This window comes from Amblyomma maculatum, chromosome 11 (assembly GCF_055883805.1).
Source record: "Amblyomma maculatum isolate TAMU_Amacu chromosome 11, ASM5588380v1, whole genome shotgun sequence".
Lineage (NCBI taxonomy): Eukaryota > Metazoa > Arthropoda > Arachnida > Ixodida > Ixodidae > Amblyomma > Amblyomma maculatum.
In genome coordinates, this window is record NC_139354.1 from 84,826,286 (window position 1) to 84,854,256 (window position 27,971).

At 45.1% G+C, this 27,971-nt stretch overlaps 1 protein-coding gene across 1 annotated transcript; it reads left to right on the forward strand.

Annotated features, from left to right (window-relative positions):
• The first annotated feature begins 59 nt into the window (after positions 1-59).
• Ufsp1 (UFM1 specific peptidase 1) lies at positions 60-27,262 on the forward strand. Its single transcript, XM_084585021.1, has 6 exons — positions 60-409; positions 1,074-1,145; positions 8,402-8,542; positions 10,683-10,785; positions 16,741-16,820; positions 26,270-27,262. Exons 1-6 carry the CDS (start codon positions 281-283, stop codon positions 26,441-26,443), a joined length of 699 nt encoding a protein of 232 aa, XP_084441147.1. The 5' UTR covers positions 60-280; the 3' UTR covers positions 26,444-27,262.
• Positions 27,263-27,971: the final 709 nt, after the last annotated feature.

Genomic DNA, 27,971 nt, shown 5'->3' on the forward strand with positions numbered 1-27,971 from the left:
ATATGTACTGCGGTGCTGGATGTAGAAATACGTGCACTGCACCCTTTGCATGGCTTAAAAATGGAAGGAAATTTATGATTCGGTATCACAACGAAGCTAAACTGGCTAAACAAAACAAAACCGCGCCGTCGGAGGTAGCTTCGTTTGTGGGGCAAAACTGGCAAAACTGCATGGCGCGCTTTGTGGCTTTGTTTTGACGATGGGTGGTTGCAAGGTGGTTGTGCCAGCTGCTCGGTGCTCAGTGTGATCGGTGCAGTGTCCGAGCGACATATACCTTCGAATGACTACCGCAGTTCTGCTCGAAGACGTCCACGAAGGCTTGGAATGTCCTTCACAAGCAGAGCGTTTCGCGTGCGTGAAAGGAAAGTACGCATACTACCACTACGGCTGTGACGGCGTGGACGACAGGGTAGGTCACGAAAGTCCACGGCTGAATATGGAGCTTTTGGTTCTGATCGGAGCCCGGTCGCATCGGTAGCTACTGGGTTGAACGTCGCTTTTAACGTTTGCAAACTGCGAGAGAACAAACAGACAGCGATTTATCTTCTCTGCATGTTCGGAGCTGGCCGACCGGAACAGCTGGTGAACAGCTGTCCCATATGTTTTTCGAACGAGGTGTGGTAAGAATAATAATAATATTAGGCTCCGCAGATAGCTGACTGGTCATGCCCCAAATCGTATATCTCGCTCGCAAAAGTCACATTCTCAACTACCCGACAGGAAGTTCCTGAAATTGTTTTCACTCGTACTTGCCACTCTCCTTGGTGTTGGTTTTCAGCTGTGAGCAATGTGGAAAATGTGACTAGTGAACAAAATATGCCCAGAAAATGTGCTCGTGCAGAGAATATAATTTCTGCTGCTTCGCGCTTGCGAAATAATGCTAATAATGCTATGTTTTATTCTTGTGGCTTCTATAGTGTATACAAAAATGTTCTCGAAAGTACGCTATCAGTACTGAATTCGGTTAGGCTGTGTTTCAAAAATGGTATGTTGCCGACAGCAGGTTCTTTTGTTCTGCCTGGTTCCTGGTCATTGACGGTTGATGTGATTTGTTACGTATTTTGGTTGTGCAGGGTTGGGGCTGCGGCTACAGGACCCTACAGACCCTATGCTTATGGGTGGTGAACCAGAAACATGGAAAAACGGTGAGCATGGCTAGAGTATGACCCAATTTACACTAGTGATCATTGTCATCTTCAATAGCTTGACTGTGCTCTCTGCATAAGAAAGGTTTCACACGTGTTCAGTTAGTCTTGTCCAGTGCCAGCTGCATTCATATTATCCACACTGACTTCTTAATCTCACCAACCCACCTGACATTTTGCGGCCCTCTGCCATGCTTGCTTTCTCTTAGAACCTACTCCACTAAAGGGTCCTTGAAACAACAATTGCGATAAATTTCTAATGCAACAAATCCACAGAGAGGATCTCTGTGAGTATTTCAGTCAAATTTAAAAGCTCTGCGTGGGGCCTATAATTTACAAAAATAAGTTCCTAAAAAGAATTCCTTGTGATTACTCGCAGCCGATTTGGACAACATTTCCCAGCGCGTCCGCTTCCCGATGTCGTCAACTGTGTTTCTGGGTGTGCCCACTCAGTGGACGCTTTCAAATGACGCAGGCTGGACGGAGCACAGTGGGGCCTGCGTCATTTGGAAGTGTCCATTGACCGGGCAGTGGGGCTCTGTCGCGAGTTGTTTTCGTCTTTTGCGCAAACGTGCGCTGAGTTGAGGGGGGAGAGATGGAGCATCACTTTCAGTCACCGGTATATTTGGTGTTAGTGAAGCTATTTTAAATATTCTTGAGTTTTGGAAAGGAGGGATAGAATACCTAATGCTGGTGTGCATTTCCTAGTTTTACTCAATAGATTTTTATGACCCCTTCAACCAACCTCAAAGGGCCAATGATAGTTTTGAAAGTGGCTCTCAGTAGGGTGTGTTAAGTAGAGAAAATTTCATGACTCACCAATAATTTTTTTTAAATTCCCGTTTATGCACCTCACGGTAACCACCAGTACTGCTCTTGTACATAAATTCTGCCTCGCAACAACATTTGCTGTCTTGATCGTTTTTTTTAGCTTTGAGCTTTTTTTGCCATTTCGAATTCTGCATCCGGCAGTATGCTGTAACTTGTCTTCGCACAAAGCAAAACCCTTCCTGGGCATGAACCACTTATCCAGGATATAAATATTGTGTTCAATACATTTGTTATTATCCTTAGGCTGCAACACTCACGTTCGCTACACACACACACACACACACAAAAAAAAGGCATGGCAGTGATTTTTATTTTTTTGCCAGCAGAGATGACTGTTTTCATTTCTTATACTTTGGAGTTTGAAGAGGACGTGTTGTTTGATTTGAGCATAATTCTATGCTTTTATTTATGTACACTAATAAACTTTTGCCTTGTCTCAATGAGGTGGTTCATGTCATCAGTTTACACTACCGATTGCACATAGCGCTTTTTTCTTACTTTACATGAAATCTGAACTCCTTATTTTGCAGAGCTGAAAAATCCTTCAAGATAGCCTCACAAGTTGTGCAGTGCCTCTGCTCTTTATATAAACAAGGTTGTTTTGTTCTGTGAAGCCACAGAAACAAGCTTACTGATTGTTGTTATGTTGCCTTACATTGCTTGTGATTGTTTTAAAGGAGTATAGACACCAAATTTGTACTCGCATGTTTTCTGCTTTCAAATGATGGGATCAGCCCATGGTATTCTCTTATTACTACTAGATGATTTATGATTGAATTTCTTCTGTAGCACTGTTTTAGTTTCAACAACATAACAATGAGCTTGACATGTAAGCTATGTATAGGTCATCTGAAGCATGAAAAAAAAAACTGCAATACATTCACTAATAATTTGCTTTAAGTCACCACAATGCTCAATATGAATGCTGAAGAGCTGGAATGGCATTTACATATCTGCAGTTATATTTGTTTTATTTTTATGCCGCAAGTAGCTAAAACAGACCTGATGCTTCACAGCCATCAGCCAGCTGAAAAAACCGAAACAGCACATGAGAAGACATTCACTTAATGGTCATGGACAAATACCAAGTGGTGATCAATGTATTCCAATATCTTATATATCATTACGAGGAAGAAGCATGCAACTGTCCTGCCATGGAGTAGCAGTGGTTAAGGAGCTTGACTGTTGTACCCAAGGATGCGAGATCGCTTTTCGATGGAGGCGAAAAGCAAGGCGCCCGCGTGCTGTGCGATATCAGTGCATGTTAAAGAACCCCAGGTGGTTGCAATTTCAGGAGCCCTTCACTACAGCATCTCTCATAGCCCGAGTCACTTTCGGACGTTAAGCCCCACAAGCTAAACCAAACTGAAAACATGCTACTAAAATTCGGTGTCTGCAGTCCTGTAAGAAGTTAGGCAATTGTCAGGGCAGAAAAAGGAGTCTGTGTTGGTTATACAGAGTGCTGCAGAGACATCCGGGTATTCTGATAGGAAAAAAGTGCAGTAACCAGCAAATTCCCTTGAAGGTGAACCTGCAAGGACTAGAAAATTTATTCATCTTAGTCTTACCAGAAGTTTGTCTTAACTAAGTGGCCTTAAAAAAGATATACAAGGAAACACTGCACCCATCCCTCAACAGAAGGACTTTAAGGAGCTCTTTCCAAGTGCAGCTAAGTGTACCTTCGATAGGTATTAGTTGCTTACTTTGCAAGTCAGTAACCAGGCAGCCTTGTGCTATCAATTTTCTCGAACTCAGTTAAATGCCTACCGCGAAGTCTCGCTGCAGAAAATAGTGAATCTGTTTGAACTTTTCGATCGACCGAGAAGAAAAAAACAGCCATAGAAGTACATGAAATGCTTTAGATGGCCTTCTGAGCCAAACACAAGTTTTAGAGGAGTTAATACAGTTAGAGCGAAATGATATGAGCATTTAAGATCATCATTTTGGACGCCCGTCAGCAGTGCCTACAGAAGAGAATGTTGAAAACACTTGAAAAGAAAATCAACAGTTGTTGTCGGTACACCGTTGACAATGACACAATGACAATGACGCAATAATTATGAGTTGTATTTTGTGAGAGCTGATTTTGGCTATTTGTTTGAACATGAGATACATTTGCTGCGAGGTTTGTTCCCCAATTTCTGATTCAGGACAAAAAAAGCAAGCATTTCAGTTCGTGCCAAGACCTGAAAACTAGTTTGAAATCCTAACTTCCTTCATAAAGATCACCGCTGGTACTGGTAACAAGTTTTGGTCCTGAAAGCAAATTTTACAGTCAAAGGAAAACACCTCCACTTCATCGAAACCAAAGGTTCAAAGCAATCGAGGTCAAATGCAAAAATGATGCTGCGTATCATACGGTGGCTGCTGAATACAAAAAAGCCCTCAAACACGCTAAGGAGACATTTTTCAATACTACATTACCATTCCTTTTAGTTAATAACCCTAGGCAATTTTGGAACTTAGTCAATAAAAGAGATGATTCAGGCATTACGCTCAAAGACTCAAACAACCAACTAATCCCACTTGATGAGTGCGCAAATGTCCTTAACTGTGCTTTTGTTTCCACTTTTTCCAAAAATCTGTATTCTGTAGCCCCCACTTATCCTGGTGCTGGTTTTCCACCAATGGACCCTACTGTCTTTGATATTGCTGGCGTGAAAAAATTAATTGGAAAACAAAAAATTTCTTCATCGTGTGGTGTTGACAACATCAATTCCAAGTTTCTGATCAGAACTAAAGTGTACAGCGCTATAACACTTTCTAATCTATTCCAGCAATCTCTTCAGACAGCCTGTATTCCAGAGGACTGGAAGGTTGGGAAGGTGATTCCCTTGCACAAGTCTGGGGACAAACATTCGGCACTTAATTATCGACCCATTTCACTTACGAGCATTCCATGTAAAATCATGGAGCATGTCATTTACACTCACCTTGTATCATTCCTTCAGTCAAATGGCTTTTTACAGATTATCAACATGGATTTCGAAAGTCATTTTCATGCGAAACTCAACTATTATCCTTTACACATGATCTAAATTCCATCCTTGACAGGGGTTCTATTGTCGATTGTATATTCCTAGATTTCTCTAAAGCGTTTGACAAGGTTTCGCATCAAATGCTGTTTTTAAAATTAAGTAAACTTAACACTAACGTTCTTGCGTGGCTTCATTCTTTTCTTACTGATCGTTCACAATTTGTCACTGCTAATAACACTTGCTCCTTCTCTTCCCCAGTTCAATCGAGCGTTCCGCAAGGCTTTGTGCTGGGACCTTTGCTTTTTCTCATCTACATCAACGATTTACCTGATACCATATGCTCATCGATTAACCTTTTTGCAGATGACTGCGTCATATACCGCGAAATTAACAGTTATTCTGATGTAGCGCTTCTTCAGTCCGATATTAACCGTGCTCTTGGCTGGTCTAACACGTGGAACATGCAACTAAACACTAAAAAATGCAAGTACATGCGTGTTTCTCGTTGTATTACAACACTGCCCTCATTTCATCTTAATAACATTATTCTGGAATCTGTGTCCTCTTACAAATATCTTGGCGTGTGCATTTCTTCTAATCTTTCTTGGAAGACGCATGTAGACCATATAACCAAAAATGCTAATCGCATGCTGGGCTACATACGTCGCAATTTTTATCTTTCTTCTAGTCCTGTTCATTAGTTCGTACTAAACTAGAATAACTAGAATATGCCGCATCTATCTGGGACCCCAGTCCAGAAACACTCATCCATCAGCTTGAATCTGTTCAGAACCGGGGGGCACATTTTATTCTTTCCAATTATCATCGTAACTCCAGCGTCACCACTATGAAAGCTAATTTATCGCTACCTCTGCTATCACAACGTAGGAAAATTTACCGTCTTAGCTTGTTCCATAAAATCTATCATGACAACCCCGTTCTTAAGAATAAATTATTAACAGCACCTTGTTACGTTTCAGCTCGCATCGATCATCGTTATAAGGTTGGTATTCCTGCGTGTCAAACCAATCAATTTTGCAATTCATTCATCCCCAGCACGTCGGCAAGTTGGAATCACCTCCCCGAAATGTGGTCGAAATCTCTGATAATTCTCTGTTCAAATCTGCCTTACTCAACCTATCAGTATCATAAGCACATGAATTTGTTGCAATGCCATTTTTTCTTTTCTTTCAGCTATTTTGAGATCAGCCAATCTTTTTTAAAAACTTATATTCTTTGTTGCGTTATTACTTTTTGAGCGTCATTTCGTCCTTTGCAAAGGTTGCCTTTATGCCCTGTATACTTATGTGTTGTTTCTTCTCATGTGTGGGTGTGTACTCGGAATGTTTAATTGCTTATTCCTTTTATGTAACCTCTCTCTTTTTTTTTTTTTTTCTCGGGAGCGTCATTTATATGTTGACATGTATTTTGTTGCTGTTTTTTATGTTATACTTTTGTAATATAACCCACTCCCCTCTGTAATGCCCTCGGGCCTTGAGGGTATTGAAATAAATAAATAGATTGCTTTTTTGGGGTGACAAGAATTGTGCACTGAGAATTTGTTCTTCTTCAACGCACAGTGTAATAAGGAATTCAGCTCTGAGGTTTTTGAGAGGATTGAAAGAGAACAGAAAATGCCCAGAGTTTTGGAGGTCAAGTAACTGGTGTCTTCGTCAAAACAGTATTAGTATATGACTCCCTGGAATGCACTGGTGTTTCCTACACCCATTATCCACCAGACCTCAGTTCCTGGACATATCTTTCTTATTCCTGACACTAAAAAAAGTCTTTAACAGGAAAGCTCTTTCACTGAAGAGAATGTGGGAACAGCTTTGCACATGGCATCCAGTTTAAGCAGTACCAAAGAGACAGCAAACAGTAAGGAAAGAAAGGGGATAAGTGCACTGTATACAGTTAATAGTACTTTTAACAGGGACTGAGTGTTCTTGGTAGGAAGTCTAGAAAAAAAAATCATAGTTTTGAAACAATGTTAGTTTATTTCGGGTCCTTGTATCACACAGTATGCTACATGTGTCTGCATATGAATGAAATATGTTTTGAGAGAGAGGATAATCGTAATAATAGCGTTTATTGTATTGTACACCGAGTAAGCTGAAGACTGATGTACATAAAAGTGGCATTGGTCTAGTCTTGTTTGCTTACTCTTCCTCTTTTTCTCACCGTGGACACCACAAAATTTTGTCATGACCGAAGTAACCTCCAAACAGTTTGTCGTAAGCAGATTCTTTTACGTAAGGTTCTATGGGAAACCAACCATGTGGCCTCACTTTGTTGATCATGTATGATGAATTCATATTAACCTGCTTTTGTCTTTAGAGGAGTCATGTCACATGTGTGTGTGCTTTCTCAAGAAACTTAAGGTACCATTATTTGATGACACTGATGCTGAGGAGTGCTAACAATTAGGGAGTGGAGAGAGGAAAGAAAAAGATTGGCGCATAACTCACTTTTGCCAAAGTAGCTGCACGTCTGTCAATAATGCATGCTAGTGAGCAAGTTGGAGGCTGGCATTGGAATGCATTTGCTGTACGTGTTCATAATGGACAGTGGATGAAGAAACAGACAGATGCAAGTTACACTAGTCTTTATAATCATTTGCGCTTACATATAATCACTGTAATCATTTGCGCTTCATTGCTATAAATGTTGACAAGACAGCTAATCGTGCCTCTTTATCTTTTGTGGGAAGCACAATGACGTCTTCTAGAAGAAAAATTTGAGCACTCTAGATGTACACCTACTTTCATTGTCCTATTAGTGCCGTCAGCTGCTGTCCTCATCACAGAAAGCGCCCGACTAGGTTTTTTCCAGCACGTGGGGAATTCCGATTCACAGTTCAGCACTTCCAGTGCTCCGATGGTGGAGGGGGGGGGTCTGTAAAGTAAGCAACCTTTTTAGGCATGCTTTTTCTCGGAGTTGTTCTAGTCACAGAGTCGGCACCAACTTCAACCAGACTGTCCGTTCACCATTGCAACCTCACGAGTCCATCACCCATAAATTGCTTTGAGCTGAGGCTGATTTTGAAATTGCGGGCTCTCTCTTTCGCCCTCACCGGATGGCAGGGGTGCCATACACTTAAAGGAAACAAACACGCCTTCATACCATCGTAATGTCTATCTATTTTTCTTCTCTGCTATCCTTCCTTGCTTTCATCCAACTGGCTGAAGACGTGCCCGGACCCAAGAGCTCCGAGCCGCTGTTTAAGTGGATTGGTATCCCAATCCTAACCTGTTGGAAAATATAGTTATTTCAATCAATCAGTTAACCTGCTATCGTTCATAAGCACTAAGAAAAATTCACTCTAAGGACAAGTGTGTATTCTTTTTGCTTCTACGATGTGAAGTGAAATGAGAAGATGCTGCACTGTTAACCATTGGAAGTGGTTCACTTGGGCTTTGAGTTGATGTCCCCGGAAACTCTTTGCAGGAAGTGGCGAGGGCTGTACCGACGATAGCCGAGATCCAGGCTGCCCTGGTGGCAATGGGGGACAAGGAGGCCCGGTTCCAGGGTTCCCGCGACTGGATCGGCAGCACCGAGGTGTTCCTCTGCCTCGACCACTTCTACCAGGTCAGCCTAGGGGAAAACCCTTGGCATGCCACTCTTTTCGGGATGAACAGTAAAGCACTACTCTTATGCACGGGCATAAGAAGGAATCATAGTTAAATGGCACTAAAAAATTACTAGGCAGTGGCAGCAGCACAGAACGAGTGTTGGCCACCATGTGGATATTGGCCAAGTGCCATTGCAGTCAGCATGACACGACATTCCAGAACAGGAGCCTGTGCACAAAAATGGGTTCTCCCAAAGTTTTTCGGCTTCAACTGCCTCCGTCTGCGATACTGTTTAACTGTGCCAGCCCACATCAGCATAGTCAGGACTAGCTAAGCAAACGGTTTTAACTAACAGATTGTGTGTAGAATTTATGCGTGTGCAGCCAATGTGTCAAGTGCTAGTAGAATATTTTTTTTTAACTTTCAATATGAGCGCTTTTGGCTCTCACTATTATCGTTGGTGTATCGCGTCACACTTTTGTTATGGTACATCGCCCACTTGCCCAACCAGGGCATCTCAGTGTTTTTGTTTTCATTTGGAGAATCTTAACAGCTTTCAAAAAGTCCTAACAATTCCCACATGATCGGGGCTAATGTGAATGGAAGTAACTGACTAGACTACGCTATGCCTTAGGTAGAATGTTTGACGAGAGCCGTCGTTTGATGGAATTGACAACTCGTAAATTACACTCGTTTAGCTGCATAGATTTTTTTTCTAACCAGAAGCTCTCATCCATAGATTCGCTTGCATTCCCTGCTTTGCTGGCCCACCAAAGGGGCTAACACATGGAGAGATGCCCCAGTACCCTTTATGATGTTCAAGCTGTTGTCTCTTACTCTTGGCACACTTATCATTTAGTGTGCTGCGTCAATAGGAAGTGAGTTCATTAGTGCAAGAGCCCTCATCGTGCTTGCCGTAAAGGCTTCATGCACTGTCAAGCCACAAAGAGACGTCTTTTCAAAAGTAATTGCAAAGGTCGTGTACACCTTTGCAGTCAGATTTGTTTGAAGCACTGCAGTACCTGTTTTAATCATCCATGAGCAACTGTAGCGCAAACGTATTACCACTAGTGGCCATATTCATCAAGAAGGCCTACAGTGGATCACTTTGCGGCATTCTCAATCAATCTATCACCTGGCGTATCATTTTAAAATGCCTTGCATTGGTTAAATTCATCATCCCAAGAAGAAAGCCCTTCTTCCCGATCGCATCCTGTTCCTACATAACTGCTACGGTAGTCGCATTGCTCTTAGCATTACCTTCTGTGATGTACTACCATCAAGACCATCAGGCTTTCTCCTAGCTCGTGCAAAATTTCTTGCCTGCATATTTTGGTGATTTGTTTGCACACCTTGCAATGCAGATCTGTAATAAATTCAACATGGTACTCAGCATTATTTCATTTTGGTGTCCAGGCAATGCATCTACAGATGCTTTAAATGCATTGCCGTCTAGCGCCTTGACCACTTCGCTTCAGAATGGGCGAGAGAGGAATGGGTCCATTGTTTTGAAAATGGCCATTTGCTGCAGTGTACAACCTCCCGTCCCTGCTTCTTGTTTATGTACACATTGTGCCTGCCCACATGCTCAACCAAGCAGATCCCTCCAAGATCAGGCGGGCAATCTTTGCAACCTCTTTAGTATGCGACTACCTCTGCACATTCGGGGATGATGGGCGGGGGTGTGTTAATGAGAGATTTGAAGTATTCATTTTGATCGAGCATAACCTTTCCAAACCAAATAGGCAAGGCACCTTTTTGTGTTACGGATTTGGTTTCTTCAACAAATTAGGAAAGCTCCCTGTAATGGCTGTCATGGCATGCGGGTCAGACAGTCTGTTATAAGCTTTTCTAGGTTCCTAGGCTCTCATAGCCATTCCAGGTCACATAATCTCGACAGTGTCAGCATGGCATGGACGCGTGGCGGCATATGCTGCTGCTTCACACATGACCTGCGACCAGGTGCCCTATAAGCTTCTCTTGTCTTGTTATTCGGCTGTGTGCGTGCGTGTTTCTTCGCATGAGTCTCGTGCATCTCATCTTTCCATTCCCACTTTTAAGGCAGGATTCCTGTCCCACCACCTTTGAAATACGTGCAGTATGTGTGTGTTCCAGTGTCGTGCGCGGACTAGTAACACTTGTCCCGTCCACCCCAGGTCCCCTGCCGCATCCTGCACGCCACCAGTGGTGGGGAAGTGGCCAACCACATGGATGCAGTGCTGGCACATTTTGAGCAGCACGGCTCACCTGTCATGATGGGTGAGTGCAGCTCGGCTGTCTCGCGCGACGGTGCACACGATGGTGGCTCTGCATAATAATGGCCCACTGCTGTACCGCGTCTGCATTGCGACACTGCAGACAACGTTCGTCTATGTGCTTTGGGTTGCCTGTGACTTGAAAAGACTGATGCGGCGATTGCTGCTCCTAATACTTCTTTGGGATGCTGACGTATGGTATCACAAGCAGAAAGCTCGCATGGCAAAAGCGGTCAGGTCAACACCTTTAATAGCTTTTACACTGTCATGTGTTTTTCTTTGAACTGATTTGTAAGGAGTCGTAGACGTGAGAGACACGGTGAGGAATTCACCCAAGCTGTGTAAATAATTTGAGTGCACTAGCATTAGAGCTTCCACCCAGCCATTTAGCCGTTGTGTGACGCTTAAATGGATGCTCTTGCTGCAGCGATGCTCATGCTTCATAATTGTGTCTGTGTTAGCGGTTTTTGTGATGTGACTATACCACATATCGTGGCCGAACTGGCAGGAGCTGTAAGCTTGGGTACCACATTTAAGGTGGAAGTTGAACTCACTGTGTCCCTGGGATCCCTAGGAGTGGTCCTTAGGGCCCCCCACTGTCCCTAGTAGAGGTCAGACACACTACTTCTAGTCCATGCAGGCACATTCATGTGGCTTGGCTTAAGCGGAGTTTCATATCTCTATCAGGCTGTCTGTCACATGATGTGCTATCTTACGACGGTGTGCTGATGAGTATCTGCGACCGTAATTCACATTTTCCTATGCAGGCTAAATCGCTGCTCATTTTTAATTAATTTTTTTTTTCACATGTGTTTGAGCTTCTGTTTCAACAGGCTAGCAATGGTTTAGACATCACACGAGGCATAGAAAAAAACTGCATTTAAAAGGCTACAGTCGAACCTCACTATAACGAACACGGATATAGCAAATTATCGGATAAAACAAACTAAAATCAAAGTTTGGTTGGTGTATAGTTTATTTCTATGGGAGTTCTTTTTGTATAACGAAAGAAAAATTTCAAAATTTGAAGCTAGACCGATTATAACCAAGCAGTTTCTTTATTAAAATGGGAAAAACTCATGAAGGAGCCATTAAAAACATCAAGAAACGCAATTTTTCAATCGAATTGAATCGCCCGCGCTTTCGCGCCACATACCACGTCAGTTAGCGGCGACAACAAAAACTGCCGCCAATGGCTTATGGCCTCAGAGATAACCTCCGTGCACATGGTGAGCTCTGAGATCATGAACAGCCATGGCCGGGCTCAAGCGGCACCGCCAAAGTGTATTTAAATCGCCCGCGCGTTTGCGTGCCACGTCATTTAGCGGCGGCGACAAAGACTAGCTCAAACGGCCAATGGCCTCCGAGATCACACCCCCGCATGCAGTGGTTTCAGGGGTCATGAACGGCTAAAGCCAGGCTCGAGTGGTCCCACTGAAGTGTGTTTAAATCGCCTGCACGCTTGCGTGCGTGCCGCGTCATTTAGCGGCAGCTGCAAAATTAGCACCAACAGCCCATGGCCTCCGAGATCACACCTCCGCGCGTGTTGATCTCTGAGGTCGTGAACAGCCATGGATGGACTCGAGCGTCGCCGCCACCGCTGAACGAGTCCGGCCATGCAACGGTTGACAGGCATGTGACTGACATGTCATTACCATTGCCTCCTCATGGCATGAGCCCATGCCTCTGCCACTGCGGCCGACCCGTGCGCGCGCGCTACACCCGAGTTTGTTGGCTCCGTCCTGCAAATTGTGCGCGGAGGCAACATCTCTTCTTAGTATTCATTTTTAGTCTCCAACACGGAGCAAAAACTGAGATTTCATGCTTATATCAAGATTTTAATTTTAAAAATTGTGCGTTTTCGCACCTTTGTGCTGTCCATATGAGTGCACATTTTGTTTCGTTTTATTAACAAACTTATTTACAGGAATTTGGGCACGCACTTTTATAACGAATATCGGATATAATGAACAAATTTTCGCGCCCGTACTACTTTGTTATAACGAGGTTCGACTATATCATTTTAATACATTGCAGTCCACTTATAACGATATTGAGAAAACCTGAAAATTCGATCGTTATAACCGATCGTTATATCTGTACTGGCGAAAAAAAAAAATGAGAAAAAAAAAGGCACTCCCACATATTTGCCCATGCTGTAGGCTTGCCTACTTACTAGCGATGAGTAAATCAGGTTGAACAATGCTAATTGTCGTAAAGAGCACTAAACACTTTATTACGGTATACATCAGTAGCCATAAAGTAACTTGAGCATACAGTACAACCTCGATAATTCGAACTCGGTTAATTCGAAATCCCGGATAATTCGAAGGTTTTCTGCGGTCCCGTATTTTCCAATGTAAATTTGGCCGTATAATTCGAACAGACGGCCTTCGCCAGCCCGGTTAATTCGAAAATTTGGACTGCTATGCGGCAATGCCTGATCCATGTTTCGCCGCAAACCCGGCGAAACGACGGCCCTACGGAGCCGCGAGGCAAAGCCACATAGTAATGGTGATGATTTATAGGCGAAGCGCCCCAGCCGGAGCACTCTCTGCACAAAAATCGGTCCACAGTGCGCCTCGCGCACCGCCGAAACACGCGCCTGCAGAGGAGAAGACGTGCTTCACTGCAACACGGCGGGCATACCGGTTTTTATCACGTGACCTCGCCCCCACTCTATCACTTGGTGTGCTTCGCCCACTCATCCCCCGTGCCTCCGACGCTGCAAGTAAGCCACCACCACCGCCGCGCCGGTCTCGCCTGCGCCATTTCTTTGTGTTGTGCGCTGTGGTTAGGGGTCGGCTACTGTGCCGTTTTTTTGGGCGGGACTGTGCAGAAGTGCTAGCTTTGTGACCGTAGCAGTGCAGAAATGCCAAAGTACAAGACTTTAACGCTGCAGCAGAAGTTCTGCTTGATCCAGAAAGCAGGCAAGAGCGCTTGTTCGAAGACCGAGTTGGCCAAAAGGCATGGCGTGCCCCTCTCGACGTTGTCCACAATATTGAGCAACAAGTCAAAAATACTAGAGGCTTACGGCAAGACCTATTCTTCGAAGCGGTCACGAGTGCGGGCTCCCACGTATCAAGATGTGGAAGCTGCTCTGCTTCGCTGGCTGCAGAAAGCAAACGCTGCCCACCTTCCCGTCAATGGAACGCTACTGCGGGAGAAGGCCAACGACCTAGCTCTACAACTTGGGCACGAGGAATTTAAGTGCAGCAATGGATGGTTTTGCCGTTTTAAAGAACGCAATAATTTAACCTTTCTCACCGTCTGTGGTGAGAGCGGCAGCACTAACGAGAGCGTTGTCGAGGATTGGAGAAACCACACATTGGCGCCGCTGCTTAGCGAGTACGGTGCAGACGACGTTTACAACCTTGACGAGGCTGCACTTTTTTATAAGATGCTGCCAACAAAAACATTCACAGTGAAGAACACCGCCATCAAGGGTAGGAAACAGGCCAAGGACAGGATTACTGTGCTGTTCGGCGCAAACATGTGCGGTAAACACAAGCTGCCGCTACTGGTCGTCGGGAAGACGGGGAAGCCTCGCTGCTTCAAAAATGCGCGGCTGCCACCAAAGGATGAACTCGTCTACAGGCACAATAAGAAAGCCTGGATGACAGGTGCAATATTTGAAAGAGTATGTGCGGCAACTTGACCGCAAGTTCGCGGCCACGGGCAGGAATGTCCTATTTGTCGTCGACAACTGCCCAGCACATGGCGACATCCCACATCTCCAGGCCATCAGGATGGTATTTTTACCTCCGAACACCACTTCGATCTCACAGCCGATGGACCAAGGCGTCATTCACCACACTAGGAAGATTTATCGGTACCACCTGCTCAAGCGCATGCTCCTTTGCTACGACAATGGCAAGGAATACTACATCGACCTCCTCGGAGCCATATGCCTCATGGTGTACGCTTGGAAACAAGTGGAGCCCACATCGATCAGGCGGTGTTTTGAACACGCTGGTTTTTCCAGTGAAAGCACTGTTGATGCCGATGCAGACCACCCATGTACTACTACTCTTGACGAAGAAGGAGCAGAGTATTGCGACTGCATCAATGCGCTCTGCGCAGAGGATGAGTCCAATGCAGTCGGCTTCGCCGAGTATATCAACATTGAGAGCGAAGAGCAGACTGGCTACTCTGACTTGGAGAGTGAGATCACTGCTGGTACGAACATGCGCGATGACAGCGACGATAGCGACGACGACACCGACGAGCCTCCCCGAGCACCTGCTCTTGGTGAAGTTATCGGATCGCTGAACGTTATCCGCAGTTTTGTTGAGTGCGGCGGTGGAAGTTCAGAGATGTTTCGTCTATTTGACCAACTCGAGAGCATGACCTTAGGAGCCGCAAACTACCGGACGCGGCAAACCAGCATCTCTGATTACTTTCAGTAGTAATTCAAAATATGCCGAATAAAGGTAACACGTTCCTGCAACGAATTTTTTTGCCTAAGTCTTATTTCTTGGTGTGTTCGGTTAATTCGAAAACCCGCTTAATTCGAAGATTTCTCGCGGTCCCGATGACTTCGAATTAACGAGGTTGTACTGTACTTATAAAAGTTGGAAATTCGCTCTCGCTTCAGCAGCAGCTGAAGCTTGACAGTCGCTGTGAGCATCGCTTCCAGTAGCGTGTACGTTGGTGGCAGTCGTTTTTGCTTGCACGAGACCGATTAGCGGCTGAATGAACTGATGATCGTTAAAATCGTAAAGTGCAAATGTCCGTATTTTTTCACGAGGCGTCCAACCTTGAAACCCTGCCAAAATCCCGATGAATCTGCCATTTCATCTTGTGACCTATCGTGCCGTCCGTCTATGTGGTCGTCGCCATCTTCCACGGACGCAGAATGCGTGGAATCGGTGATGGCGATGACGATACGGCCGCAGCAGCACCCTTTGCGCAGCTGCGATTGCGATGATAATAGTGCTCATTTTATTTCGTTTTTGTTGCATATCACCGTTTGCCGCATATGTCGAGTTCTCACTTCATTGTCTTCTAAATATTTTATCTTTTATTGAATATTCAGTCAAATTTTCATGGTAAACACCTACCGGGCGGCGATAAATCTATCATATCTGATGTACCGCCGATAATCGATTGTTATATCTGGTTTATTTTTGCATAGGCGCAATAGAAAAAATGATAAATCACAAGAATTTGATTGCTATAAGCGATATATCGTTATAGGTGGACTGCACTGTACGCTCACTTTCTTACAGCAGCCTACCCCACAAGCCGGAACAGTGACAACTGAACAAGCGAGGATAATTTTACAGTTCATGCCTCAGATGACGTGCAGTTGTAGTTGATATCACGGCCACTGTTTCGCTTTTGAAACGCCGCATAAGAGAATAAATTTACGTTTAAGTTGTTGATCGAGCTTTTCAGAATTCCACTTGGTGCCTCATAAATGTACCAAAATGTACCGAGTAGAGTTATTCAGTACACCAGTCTTGCATTGTTGCAAGATTAACAGCACACAACCAAAATTTGCTGTCTGTACTCTTGGGATAAAAAGAAGTGCATGCACTGCGACATGTACCCGCCCCCTGCTGTTTCAATTTCTTACCATTGCACTTGTACGTGAGTGGTAAAAAAGACATGCTAGATGCATTCATGGACACCTCTAGCATCTGTTTTTTACCCTGCTATGAGCACAATGAAAAGAACTAGTAACAACTAGTAACAGTGAAGCAAATAGCTGCGGCTCTGTTTGTATTTATTTTTATAGCTCCTGTACATCTGGCGCCGTACAAACCGTGCAAGATAAATACCCTACTCTCAGGGTTGTAGCTTCAGTGGCCCAGTCTCACCTTGAACTGGGAAATGAGTGAGTGCTGTTAAGTGTGCACTCTTCAGACCATACACGTGTGATCACTTTACCTGCTGTTTGTAGGCGATGCAGCTCATTTTTTGCTGCTTGAGCTTCTGTTATCCTTCTTCGCAGGTGGTGACACAGATGCATCATCAAAGGGCATTCTGGGAGCATGCCAGACTTTGGCTGGAAGATACTACCTTTTAGTGCTGGTGAGTGGGAAGCACACTTTGGTGGCAGGAGCCTTGTTCAGCGCCACTTTATTTCAGCAAAGCCTAAAGATCTGAATGGCGTTGCATACAGCTCGATGGATGAACATCACAAACGATCAGTGAGGTTTGTGCAGCAATGTGCGATAATGTTGCTTTTCTACAGCATGCCACATGATTATGGTATCACCTGCGTAAATGAACAACGGAGACATTAGAGCTCAGAATGCAAACACAGAGCCATAGTACCTTCTACCACTTTACAGTAGAACATGTGTGATACGGATGCAGTTAATGAGAATTCGTAAAATTCCTCAGCTGGAAGCGCATTGTGTACTACGTGTAGAATTTTGAAGCGAAAGCTTCAGTAAAGTAAGTAAAGCAGTATAGTTGTGCAAGCCTCAGTTTGACCTTCAAGTCACCTTGACAGATACTGCACCTTTCCTTTCTTGTAACCATTTTACAATTGAAGCTAAAGCTTGACTATGCTAGGTAGGGCTGGTCGTCATGTGACATTAAACTTGACCTTCAAGTGACCTTGACTTAATTAAGTGTGGGTGTCCACGATTCTGTGGTATCCACCTAAAAGTAGACTGCACCATCCTTTCCCCAAAACCTAACCTAAAAAAAAATTGTGAAAAAATTGCAGACTGAAAAGGCGGTGTTACAGGGGCTATCGCTGTGACACTCGCAGCTTTCACTTCATCACTAGATTCAAGCCATGCTTAAACTCCCAAAATGTTTTCTGCTGTTCACTGGCTGAGCGTGTGTGTCGTGGCACACCGCCATCAGTTCATTAACAGGATTTAACAGGGGCCTTAGCATCACTCAGCTCCTTCCACTGGGTGACCCACCAGTGGTCACCACTAAGTGGCATGAATATTTGTTGAAGCCATGTGTTTCGATGTTCATGTTGAGCATGATAGCAGCGATACATGATTGGCAGTGTTTAACAATTTAAAAATAGTTTTCTGTCTGCCCACAGGTGACTCCTTGATTGATACAGAAATAGGTGCATTTTAAATGATGCAGGTTGTGACGAATTTCGCTATTGTGGTCACGGTCTTGATGAGCTGGGGAACTTTATCTCCTTTGTTTTGGAAGGGTAAACCACACACACTTGAGCATGGTTGACCAACAGAGTGCTATATGACAGATATATTTACTGCAGAATCTGCTGTGGAGCAAAGCCATCTTCAATATTATCAACTTAAGTACATGTACCAAAGATCGATGTTAATTTTGTTTTTTCTGGGTTTGCCGGGGAGCGAGATCTGTGTTCAGTTTCTATCTGGTGAAGCTTTCAGTGAGTTCTGGAAGCTATTTTTCTGCAATAGTGGTCCAGTTTTCTTTGCTGGCGGGTGAGATAGTTATTGAAGTGCCGTCACACATTTTGTGAGTGGCTGCTTTCTCTCCTTTTGTCATGCTTGTTTTGCGTTATGTTAGGAGTTTTGATAGGATCCGAATGGCCTTTAGCCAACCCCTTCTGGACGGTTTTGTGACGTCATATTAGCGTTCAGTCCTTTAGTGTTGCTAGTACCCTTGTTAAAGACAGTGACTTTGTTGAGCTGAAGCTGTGGCTGAAACTTATGTTGGCCACTCGGGTTCTAGTGTTGACCATATGGTGTTGGGTATGTGCAGCAGTATTGGCCCCTCCTTGTATGAGCTCTAGATGCTTCAGAAGAAATCTTTCCTTCAAGGCTCAAAACACTTTCTTTTTTTTTTCTTTTTTTACTTTGTGTAATATACCGTAAAAACCCGCGTATAATACGAACCCGAATATAATACGAGGTGAAATTCTGGAGACGCGAAATGGAAAAAAAAAGTTTTTACCGCATATAATACGAGAGAGAAAAAACAAGACATTTATTGAAATCGGACCTCACACTTCAATCACTTTCATCTTCAGCAGCGCTTTCCTCGGAAATTTCTTTGTCGGACAAATCATCCCACAGGTACTCATCTTCTGTGCCATCGAGGGCGTTTGAGATGCCGCACTTCTTAAACGAACGGCGCACAAGCTCCTCTGGGATGCTTGCCCACGCGTCCACAATCCATTTGCACAGCGTGGCTGGCGATGCTCGCTTCAGCCGCCCGGCCGGCGTCACTGCAGGCTCACCTGACCGCATCCATTCCGCGTAGCATCGCTTGACTGCGTCCTTGAAGGGTTTGTTGACACAAACGTCGAGAGGCTGAAGTTGTGAGGTCATCCCACCCGGAATCACAACAAGTTCTGTGCGGCAGTCGCTTAGCAGCCTTTTCACCGAGTCGGCCAAATGGCAACGAAACGCGTCCAGCACGAGGATGGATGGAAAGGACAACAGTGCACCGGGCCGTTTGCACCACACTGACTTCACCCAGTCGAGGACAAGATCCTCGTTCATCCAACCTTTTTCGTGGCATCTCACGATGACATTCTTCGGCAGCTCCTCACCTTTCGGCATTGTCTTGCGCTTGAAGATGACATAGGGCGGGAGCTTGCGGCCGTCTGCCGTGCACGATAGCATGACTGTAACCCGCGTCTTCTCGTTTCCAGTAGACCGGATACAAACTTGTTTAGAGCCTTTCTCATGGACGATGAGGGGCGATGGCATGTCCAGGTAAACCGGCGTCTGGTCAGCATTGCCTATTTGCCCCAGCTGAAAGTTTTTGGTCTTTCGCAAAGAAATCACGTGGCGCTGAAAAGCCACCAGCAGCTCTTCGAAGGATTCGGGCAGCTTTTGTGAAATCGAGGTTCGCCGGCGTAGCGAGAATCCAGCACGGCACATATAGCGATGTATCCAGTGCTTGCTTGCTTTGAAGGCGGAGCTCGGAATTCCCTTTTCCCTTGCAAGCTCCCTAGCTTTTGCTTGCATAAGCTCTACGCTCACAGCTAGATGCGATGCTCGCTGTTCTCGTACGAACTCCGTCAGAGCGAGTTCAATTTCCGGAAATGCGCCATTCTTTGGCCCGCGAAAGCTTCTTCGCATTCCCTTGCACGCGAAAAGGGCTTCTTTCTGTCGTCGCCATCCGCGAATGCTTCCCTCGGTGACGCCAAACTGCCTCCCGGCCGCACTGTTGCCGATGTTTTCAGCAACTAAAATCACCTTTCTCTTAAAAGCAGCCGAGTACTGTTTCCGAGACCCTGGCATCCTGCTCGTTCACTTAAAGAAAAAAGCGTGCACTTTTTCGCGAACCGTGGTTTGCACGAGAGCACATGCGCTGATGCTGTGCGCACTCGACGACTCAACAACAAAGAGACGACACCTCGACGTCGTGGCCACTGCGGGGTGCGGCCACGTTAGGGCAACGAAGCCAAGCCGTAGCCGCACATCGATAACAAAGCCAAGCCGTAGCCACGCGGCAACAACGAAACCAAAACTTCTCGCAAAACTTTGACATTTTGGTTGGGATCCGCAAATAATACGAGGCGGAAATTTGGAACGCTGAAAGTTGGAAAAAAAACTCGTATTATACGCGGGTTTTTACGGTACACGGATTTTGCAGGTCCAGCAGCTACGTGCAACACTGGCGTTCTGATTTGCTGCAGCTACTGTTTTCTGTCCACAGTCGCAGTGTAAAGACTTAACAACGCCAAGAATTTCCAATTGGAATCTGCCTCACTAGATAGAACTTAGGCTGCCCTAACTAGACCTTTTGAGTAAAACATCCCCAATGTTCTGAAACTGGCTCATTACAACTTGGTGCTGCGAACCAAGCTTGGCTTTATTCGCTTTTTTTTTCACCTCTAGGATGAGCTTCTGCTAAGCTGATGGACCAGTGAGGATGAAAATAATCGTGGTGATGGGTGCGTCAGAGAGCATATTATTAGAGACATGTCTCTGTTGTTTCTCCATCACGGGTATACAGTGAAACCTCCTTATTACGAACAGTTAATAAATCGGAAAATAGTTCGCTCTATCCATAATTTTTAATATAAAATTTCGTAGAAAATACATGCAAGAGCAGCGAAATTCAATCAGAAGGCACAGCAACTTGGAGGGTGCCTACTTGGGTCACGTCCATTTATTTACGCGCAAAGAACTGCATTATCGCAGCCTGCTTTCTTGTGTTGATTGCATTTCGTATCACGCCCTGTTCCACAGTTTCAAACACTCAACAAGGACAAACCCACTGCTCTCAACAGCACTTCAGTGGCGGTGCAGTAAATCCAATGCAGCAAGCGCTTGTGAAGTCGGAATGTTCTCATCATCTGCATGGTCAGCCTGAGCTTCGTCTGTGCGGGATGTTCAGAAACTTCCACAGCGGTTTCGGCGTCCGTCAGTACAGCCGTGATTGCCGCGATGTCGTCTCCTACAAAGTCCTCTACAGTCATTGTTGCGGGCATGTCACCAACAAAACGCGAAAAATCTTTTCAGGCCTCATCGAGCTTGCAGAGCTCTGCTTCTGCTTCGTCGGGATCGTCCCCATCGTCACTTGATGCATGGGCCTCTACTGGAACAAAACCTGTGTGCCGAAAGCAGTTGGCAATCGTTTCGCCTTTGACGCTGTCCCATGCTGCTCCCAGCAAGTCGATCTTCCAAGTTCTGCTTCATACGAAGCTTCACGAGAAGAGTATCAATCAGTCTCCTCTTGTAAACAGCCTTGATGGCCCTGATTTTATCTCGAGCTTGGTCGTTAACGTCAGTGCTGCTCTTTTTTTCACGTTCACCGCCATCGCAGCACTACGCACACCCGCGCACCACACGACGACCGACGCAGCCTCCTTTGAACGCTACGACGGCTACGCCGCTGCTAATACTAAAACGCAAAAGACGCAAAAAGGCAAAAGCAACATTCGATCGTGCCACTGCTAAAGCGGCGCTGTCAGCGGTTGTGAGATGCGAACAATTTCTCATAGCCTCCGAATACACCTCCACGCGCTCAAACACGGACGCGGAGGTGATCTCGGAGGCCATGGATTTCTTTGGCTGTGAACTCTCAATGCCATCGTGGCAGCAGGCGAGGTAGTCCTGAACGTTTGCTGCACCGCACAACACACTTGTAGTGCAACGAAGCCTGCCTCCTGCTATTAAAGTGAGGTAGTGCTTGGCGTCACGAAGTTCGTAATATCCGTTTCATGCCGAACCGCGTTCGCTATACGAGATTAAAAATACATGTGTTTGACAAAAATATTTCGGAAGAGTTCGATATATTCAACAATTCGGTATATGCGTGTTCGTTATATCGAGGTTTGACTGTATTCAGAAAGTCCTCTCGGATGTGATAGAAGAAAGGTTACTTCATTCTGGCTTTCATTTTTCTTTTCTCACGCTGCAGCTGTTACGACATGCATGAAATGCTTGCATGTTGAAGGAATGTTAATCACGAGTGCTTTTAACAAACAACTGTACGATATTCGTGATGCTGATCACAGAAATCAACTGCAGCTAATTGTGTATGACCTGCAAATTGATTGGGCGCGGAATTTTTTTCAGTGTTAAGATTTGATATGCAAATTGCTCCTGTTAGACTGCCAAATGTGCAAAGTTCTCATTGATTACATCCCTATATATACAAAATATCAGGCTCATGGGCCTGATATTTTTGTTTTGTACTACTTGCTTAATGACAGCTTTGTTTTTCTTATCGCATTTTCAACAGTTTGCACGTGTCTTATATATGAGTGTCAGATAGGCAAATTTAGTGTCAAGCCCACGCAGATGCAAAGTTCGTGTTCTTACCTGCAGTACATTAGAATGAACCAAGACACAGCCTGGTTCGTTATATCGTACTTGACTCGAGGACTAAGCTGGTTAAGTGTGACTGACAGTGTACTGCCTGGCAGGTTGCCGTAAACTGAGTGCACATCAACTCTGGCTAGACAACAAGGCATAATGGAATCCCTCGATAATTAAATTATGCCGACACTGTACAAAAAATGTCGCCACACAGGAAAGCTGACTGTCCACGTATAGAGCGCTGAGTGGATTGAGTTTGGCGACCTCATGGGCGAATGCTTCTTGCGGCCAATGTCAGAATCTGGTAGTTTAGCACTGTGCCAATGACTAAATGTCCTGAAACTGAGGAAAGTAGGAGGGATTTCTGATGTATGTGATGTTGATAAATGGTAAATTTGAAGTGTAATGATTTTTTAAATGCCAATAAATTTAACTGTGTGAGAGAAGCTTTGCACATTCAAAAAAAAATTTAGTACTATCAGTGATTAATTTTCAATAATGTTAAAGTGCAAGCTACAAATCAGTCGCTGCGAGGACATCGTTAAAAAGCTGGCATGGGCGCTGTCATGTTCTGGCAAGAAATTTTGAGAGGCTTAATATTTCTTTATCACTGTAATTATTGAGCAGTAACTTAATCTTATGCTAAGCAAAATATTAGAGTTACTTGAAAAACAGGTGCCATGATGATGATGAAAACTTTAAACGACATTGGCTTAGATTAAGGGAAGGCTGGTCCTAAAACTGTCTCGGAACAAATGGAGTTCATTTCTTATCATGCGACTATAAAGATGTATTTAAACAACGATAGTTAAGCCCATATGAAACTATTTTACCCCCCTTGTCATAAACGAGTTTGCTCGGGAGACAGTAGATGAAAAGGAATTTTAATGGGCTACCAGTGAATTACACTGATCTAGGTGTATTGTGTAATATTTAGTGTAACTTAGATATGGGAAGATACGTTTCTCAAACGTTCGAGCATTTCTCTCAAGCAAAGTTTTCTCACTGCCTTTGTTACAGATGCGTAGAAGCTCAACAGCAAACAAAAAAAAAGAAAAGAAATGCACATGGGGTTTAACGCACCAAAGCGACATCGGCTATGGCGGATGATGTAGTGGCGGGCTTCGGTGTCATTGACGACTGGGGTTGTTTAACATACAGTCAAATCCCACAGAACAAGAGCGCCTTGCAAAATGGCCGCGGTTGAACCTCCCGTTCTCGAACACACCAGTCGAGCGCCCTACCACTAAGGCATTGTGATGTAGGTTTAACAGCAAAAAGAAAAAAAAAAGAAAAAAAGTACTCAAACAGCTCGATCATGCACATAGAAGGCACAGAGTGGCCTGTTCAGACTGCATTCTGCTATATCTGTGGTCGCATGTTTCAGTAGCTGTGGTATTCCGAACAAAAACAGAAATATACGATTTCTGAGCGTTTGCATTAAGTTGTATTGACGGCAGCGACCTGTTTTGCTTTGATGTGATGACATGATGAGACGCCGCGCGTCAAAGAATCTCAAGTGCCGAAGACCCACTGATGATGCCCTTGTCCAGCATATGAAATACTCGTGATATCAAGTATTTTTTTTCTAATGGATCGTGGGATGGTAGCCTGTCCACATTTATTTAGCAAGATGCAGATAAGTAAGCAAGCGCACCGGAATTGCAAAAAAAAATATACAGTCGAGTCCTCTTATAACGATGCCGGTTTTAACAATATATCGGTTACAACAATGAAAACCTGCTGCACCATCCACTTTTGTATGTTTTCTGTGGTAAAATAACCCGCTTACTACAATGCCCCCATGTCGCATTATCGGTTATAACAATAAAGTCTGGCTCCTGAATGCTCATGCCAAAAGTGCTGAGTGCTCATCCTTGAAAAGAAGAAAAAAAAAAAACTTCCAGCTGCTGCACCCTCTCCGCCGCGCGCTCATACAATAGAACCTGTTTTCTGGCCTTCTCCACATTACCAGCCTCGCACATCTTTCTCCCACTGCCCTTCTACCCCTCGGGACACAAATGCGCTCTGCCCATAGCTCTACGCCGCACCAACCTCCGAAACACGAATGGACTTCGCCAACGCGCTGACAGCGCTGATGGCACTGATCTGCTTGCTCGCCCCTCATTGCGCATTTCAGCTACAGTATTGTTCAGCCAACGGATATGGTTGTTTGTGCAAGTTGATTTTGTCAAAGTTGTTCCTGACCACGTGGTTTCTAAGTCTCGTTTGAATCACTGCCGAAACAAAAGATAGCTGATAAGCCCGCTGATTATCAGACGTTTTCGGTAAAAAGGAAGTGCACGGCTATTGATTTGGAGACGAAGTGCAGTATCGTGAAGGACTACAAAGAGGGTAAAAAAGTGTATGACTTGGTTAAGAAGTATGCACTATCGTAACTGACGGTGTCGACAATCATCAGCTCTGCTGAGAAGTTCTACAAAAATAGTCCTGCTTGACAGGGGGCAGGGCGCAAACGCGTTTGACAAGGCGCCTGATGACGACACTGACGGCGACGACGGCAGCGATGACGCTGTAGGGCAGGCTGCCTCAAGATTGTCCTCGCAGGAGGCCCTGCAGCTTATTCAGTCCCTCCGGGGCTTTGTTTTCGCAAAGGACCTTCCGCTGCACTACGTGGAGTATCTCAATGCCATGGAGAAGGATGTCGGCAAGCTTCGCGCGAGGCAAGCAAAGCTGATGAACATGGGATTTTCTCGTGCAAGCCAGTGAGATGTACGTGGTGAGATGCTTGTGGCGATTTCACCCCAGGGGCCTGCGTGCCCCAATCTCCTTTGCTTTTAAATAAAAATTTTGTCTCTCTCTCTCTCCCTTCACGCCAGCATTACTTCGAGACTTCTCAAGCTGAGAGGCAGCTGCGGCAACCTTCTCATATTTTTTACAAGGCCCCTTTCGGGGCCACCAAAACGATGCCTCGGCGGAGCTCGCATGTCACTTGCCATCCGTGACCCCTCTTTGCAGCTTTTATGCTTTTTTCGTGCAAACCGTTTATAACATGGAATTTTCGTGGCACTTGAATATTGTTATAAGTGGACTCGACTGTATATATATTGTTGGCTCCCAGCACCTCCACCAAGTGAAAGGGGGGTTTTCCTGTGTTTTAACAGGGATAATAGTCCTCTCGAAGTTGCACAGCGAACCACATAAGAACACAGCCAGTCTAGGCCTCCACAAGCGAACAGCGCAGCGGCACTTCGTCGTTCTTATCCTCGTCTTTGTGATATTCTCGCCTAGTTTATCCTCGCATGGTTCACTACAATATATATATATATATATATATGCATGCTTGTACACGCCGCACGTGTGCACATAAATCACTGCTGGCTGGCATACGATGCCCGATGCAACACGCGCCCACACTGAGTAGGGTTTGCCGCTGCGCCGCAAGGTGACGCCTCTACTCGGTCTCAAGACCAATAGTGTGACAGGTTTTGCTGACGGACGGAAAATGATTCATTAAAGCCCTTTGCCTTAATGCTCTGCACTTGTGCTCTTTTTCTGATTGCATGCACTCTCACTATTGGGTAATATTTCATTTAATTTTTGTTTCTAGTGTATGGCTGGGCCATCTTCACGCATCATCTTTTGCACACAATGAAATGTGGCTATGCATATGTTCCCAGCTTCCTGCATTATACCTCTAGGTGGCAGCCGGAAACTGTCTATTTCTGACTTGCGCATTTTGAACAGTAGGTCCAGATAAGTGTGTTACAAATCACCGTTATAGCTATAGTTTGAAGCAAACAATTTGTGATCCTATCCCGTTTGTTGCAGGATCCACACTGGTACAGGAATGATGTGAAGCAGGGTTTCCTGGAAGGAGCCAGGCACCACCTGCAGGAGGATGGGTGGGTTGCGTGGCGCCCCCTGGATTCCCTCATGGAGAGCTCCTTTTACAATCTCTGCCTGCCCCTGCTGCACTGCCGGCCAGCCAGGGGAAGCTCGTGACCAACGTAGGGCATAGCTGGAACCATCGCGATCCCCAATGCCATCATGTACAGTCGTGAGCAAAAGTGGTATACAACACTCAGCCAGTGGTGGAGCTCGGAAAAACTGCATTGCTACTTCATCTCGCTGCAGTTGTATGGGATCGAAGCAATAGTGGCGGTGGCCCATTTCATCCACATGCATGTGTCACTGTCGCTTTCCCTGTCGCTGTCGCCACATGACATTTAGATGCAGTTTTACCTAGCTCCGTCACTGGCTGAGCGTTGCATACCACTTTTGCTTACGACTGTACATCATCATCAAGCCTGATGCATAGCAGCTACAGGACTCTCCCTGTGGAAGGTTGTAGCATTATGCTACTCCCTACATTAAGACATGTCATCATTCATGGGAAAGTATGAACATTGTAACAATTGTGCCACATGACTCATAGCTGGAGTGTTGCTCACCGAACTTCCAAGCATTACACCAACTGTGTCGGGTCTGCGTACCTGAGTGGGGGAGTAGGGGAACCTCCTATATCGGTGGCAATAAAGTTTTCAATCAATCAATCAATCAATCCAAGCATTACACTTGCAACACGACTGACAGTGATTGAACACTTTCACTGGCCCAAAATGGGTGAAGTATCGTGATGTGCTGCCTCTGAAGTCTCTAGTACCGCGTGTTGAAAAGCTTAGCAGTCCTGTTTGATCAGCACTGCTTTTCGTTTAATCATACGGATTGCACCAGTAGTTTGCTGTCCTTGAAGCATTGTTGTGCAAATAAAGTGAGTGTGCCATTCTTGCAGTGTCAGCTGTTATGGCCGGACTCTTGCAACATTTTGTGGATGGCTTCCTACATCTATGGTTAGTAATGAAATACAGTGAAAGCTTGTTAATTCGAACCTCGATAATTCGAATTTTCGGATAATTCGAACTACACTACTTGGTCCAGCCAAGCTCTATAGAGATCTGTGTATATATAAAAAAGCCCGTTAATTCGAACGCGAGTCGGTTCCGCTACAGATAATTCGAACTACGCGCCGCCGCGTCTGGGCAGCTTCACGTAATCACGCGGCAAAAAATAAATAAATAAACAAAAGTAAAGAAACACCTTTGCGTTCGGAAGGCATAATTAGATGCTGCGCACGTCCAAAACGGGGACAGAATATGGAACCAGGTAAAACCATGGATGAGTGGGTAAAACAAATGGCGCCATGACCGGCGCGGCGGCCGGCGGCGTTGGAGGGAGGGTACGGTGGCCGCGGCAAAGTCAGTGCATGGCGGCGCGGCGGCGGCTGCCTGCTCTCTCTTCTGCACAACCTCCGTAGCTCGCAACTAAATACTCGTTAATTACAACCCTATTAATTTGGAAATAGGGATAAGTACGTAAGTACTGTCGGCGCTGTCCCAGCCAACGCCCAAAAAGGCTATGATCTCGGACGGGCACTATGGGTAAAACTTTTTTTTTGCGATAGCCATCCATCCTTTCGCCCATCAGTCGTCAACGGAAGTACGCGAGTCAGCCGCGATCATGACGCCGGCTT

What these genes read in the sequence shown, in the direction of transcription:
- Ufsp1 (XM_084585021.1), top strand. Translation starts at nt 281, where the DNA reads ATGACTACCGCAGTTCTGCTCGAAGACGTCCACGAAGGCTTGGAATGT. An exon ending in GCCTCGACCACTTCTACCAG is followed by an intron (nt 8,543 to 10,682) that starts GTCAGCCTAGGG and finishes CGTCCACCCCAG; the next exon opens with GTCCCCTGCCGCATCCTGCA. An exon ending in GATACTACCTTTTAGTGCTG is followed by an intron (nt 16,821 to 26,269) that starts GTGAGTGGGAAG and finishes CGTTTGTTGCAG; the next exon opens with GATCCACACTGGTACAGGAA.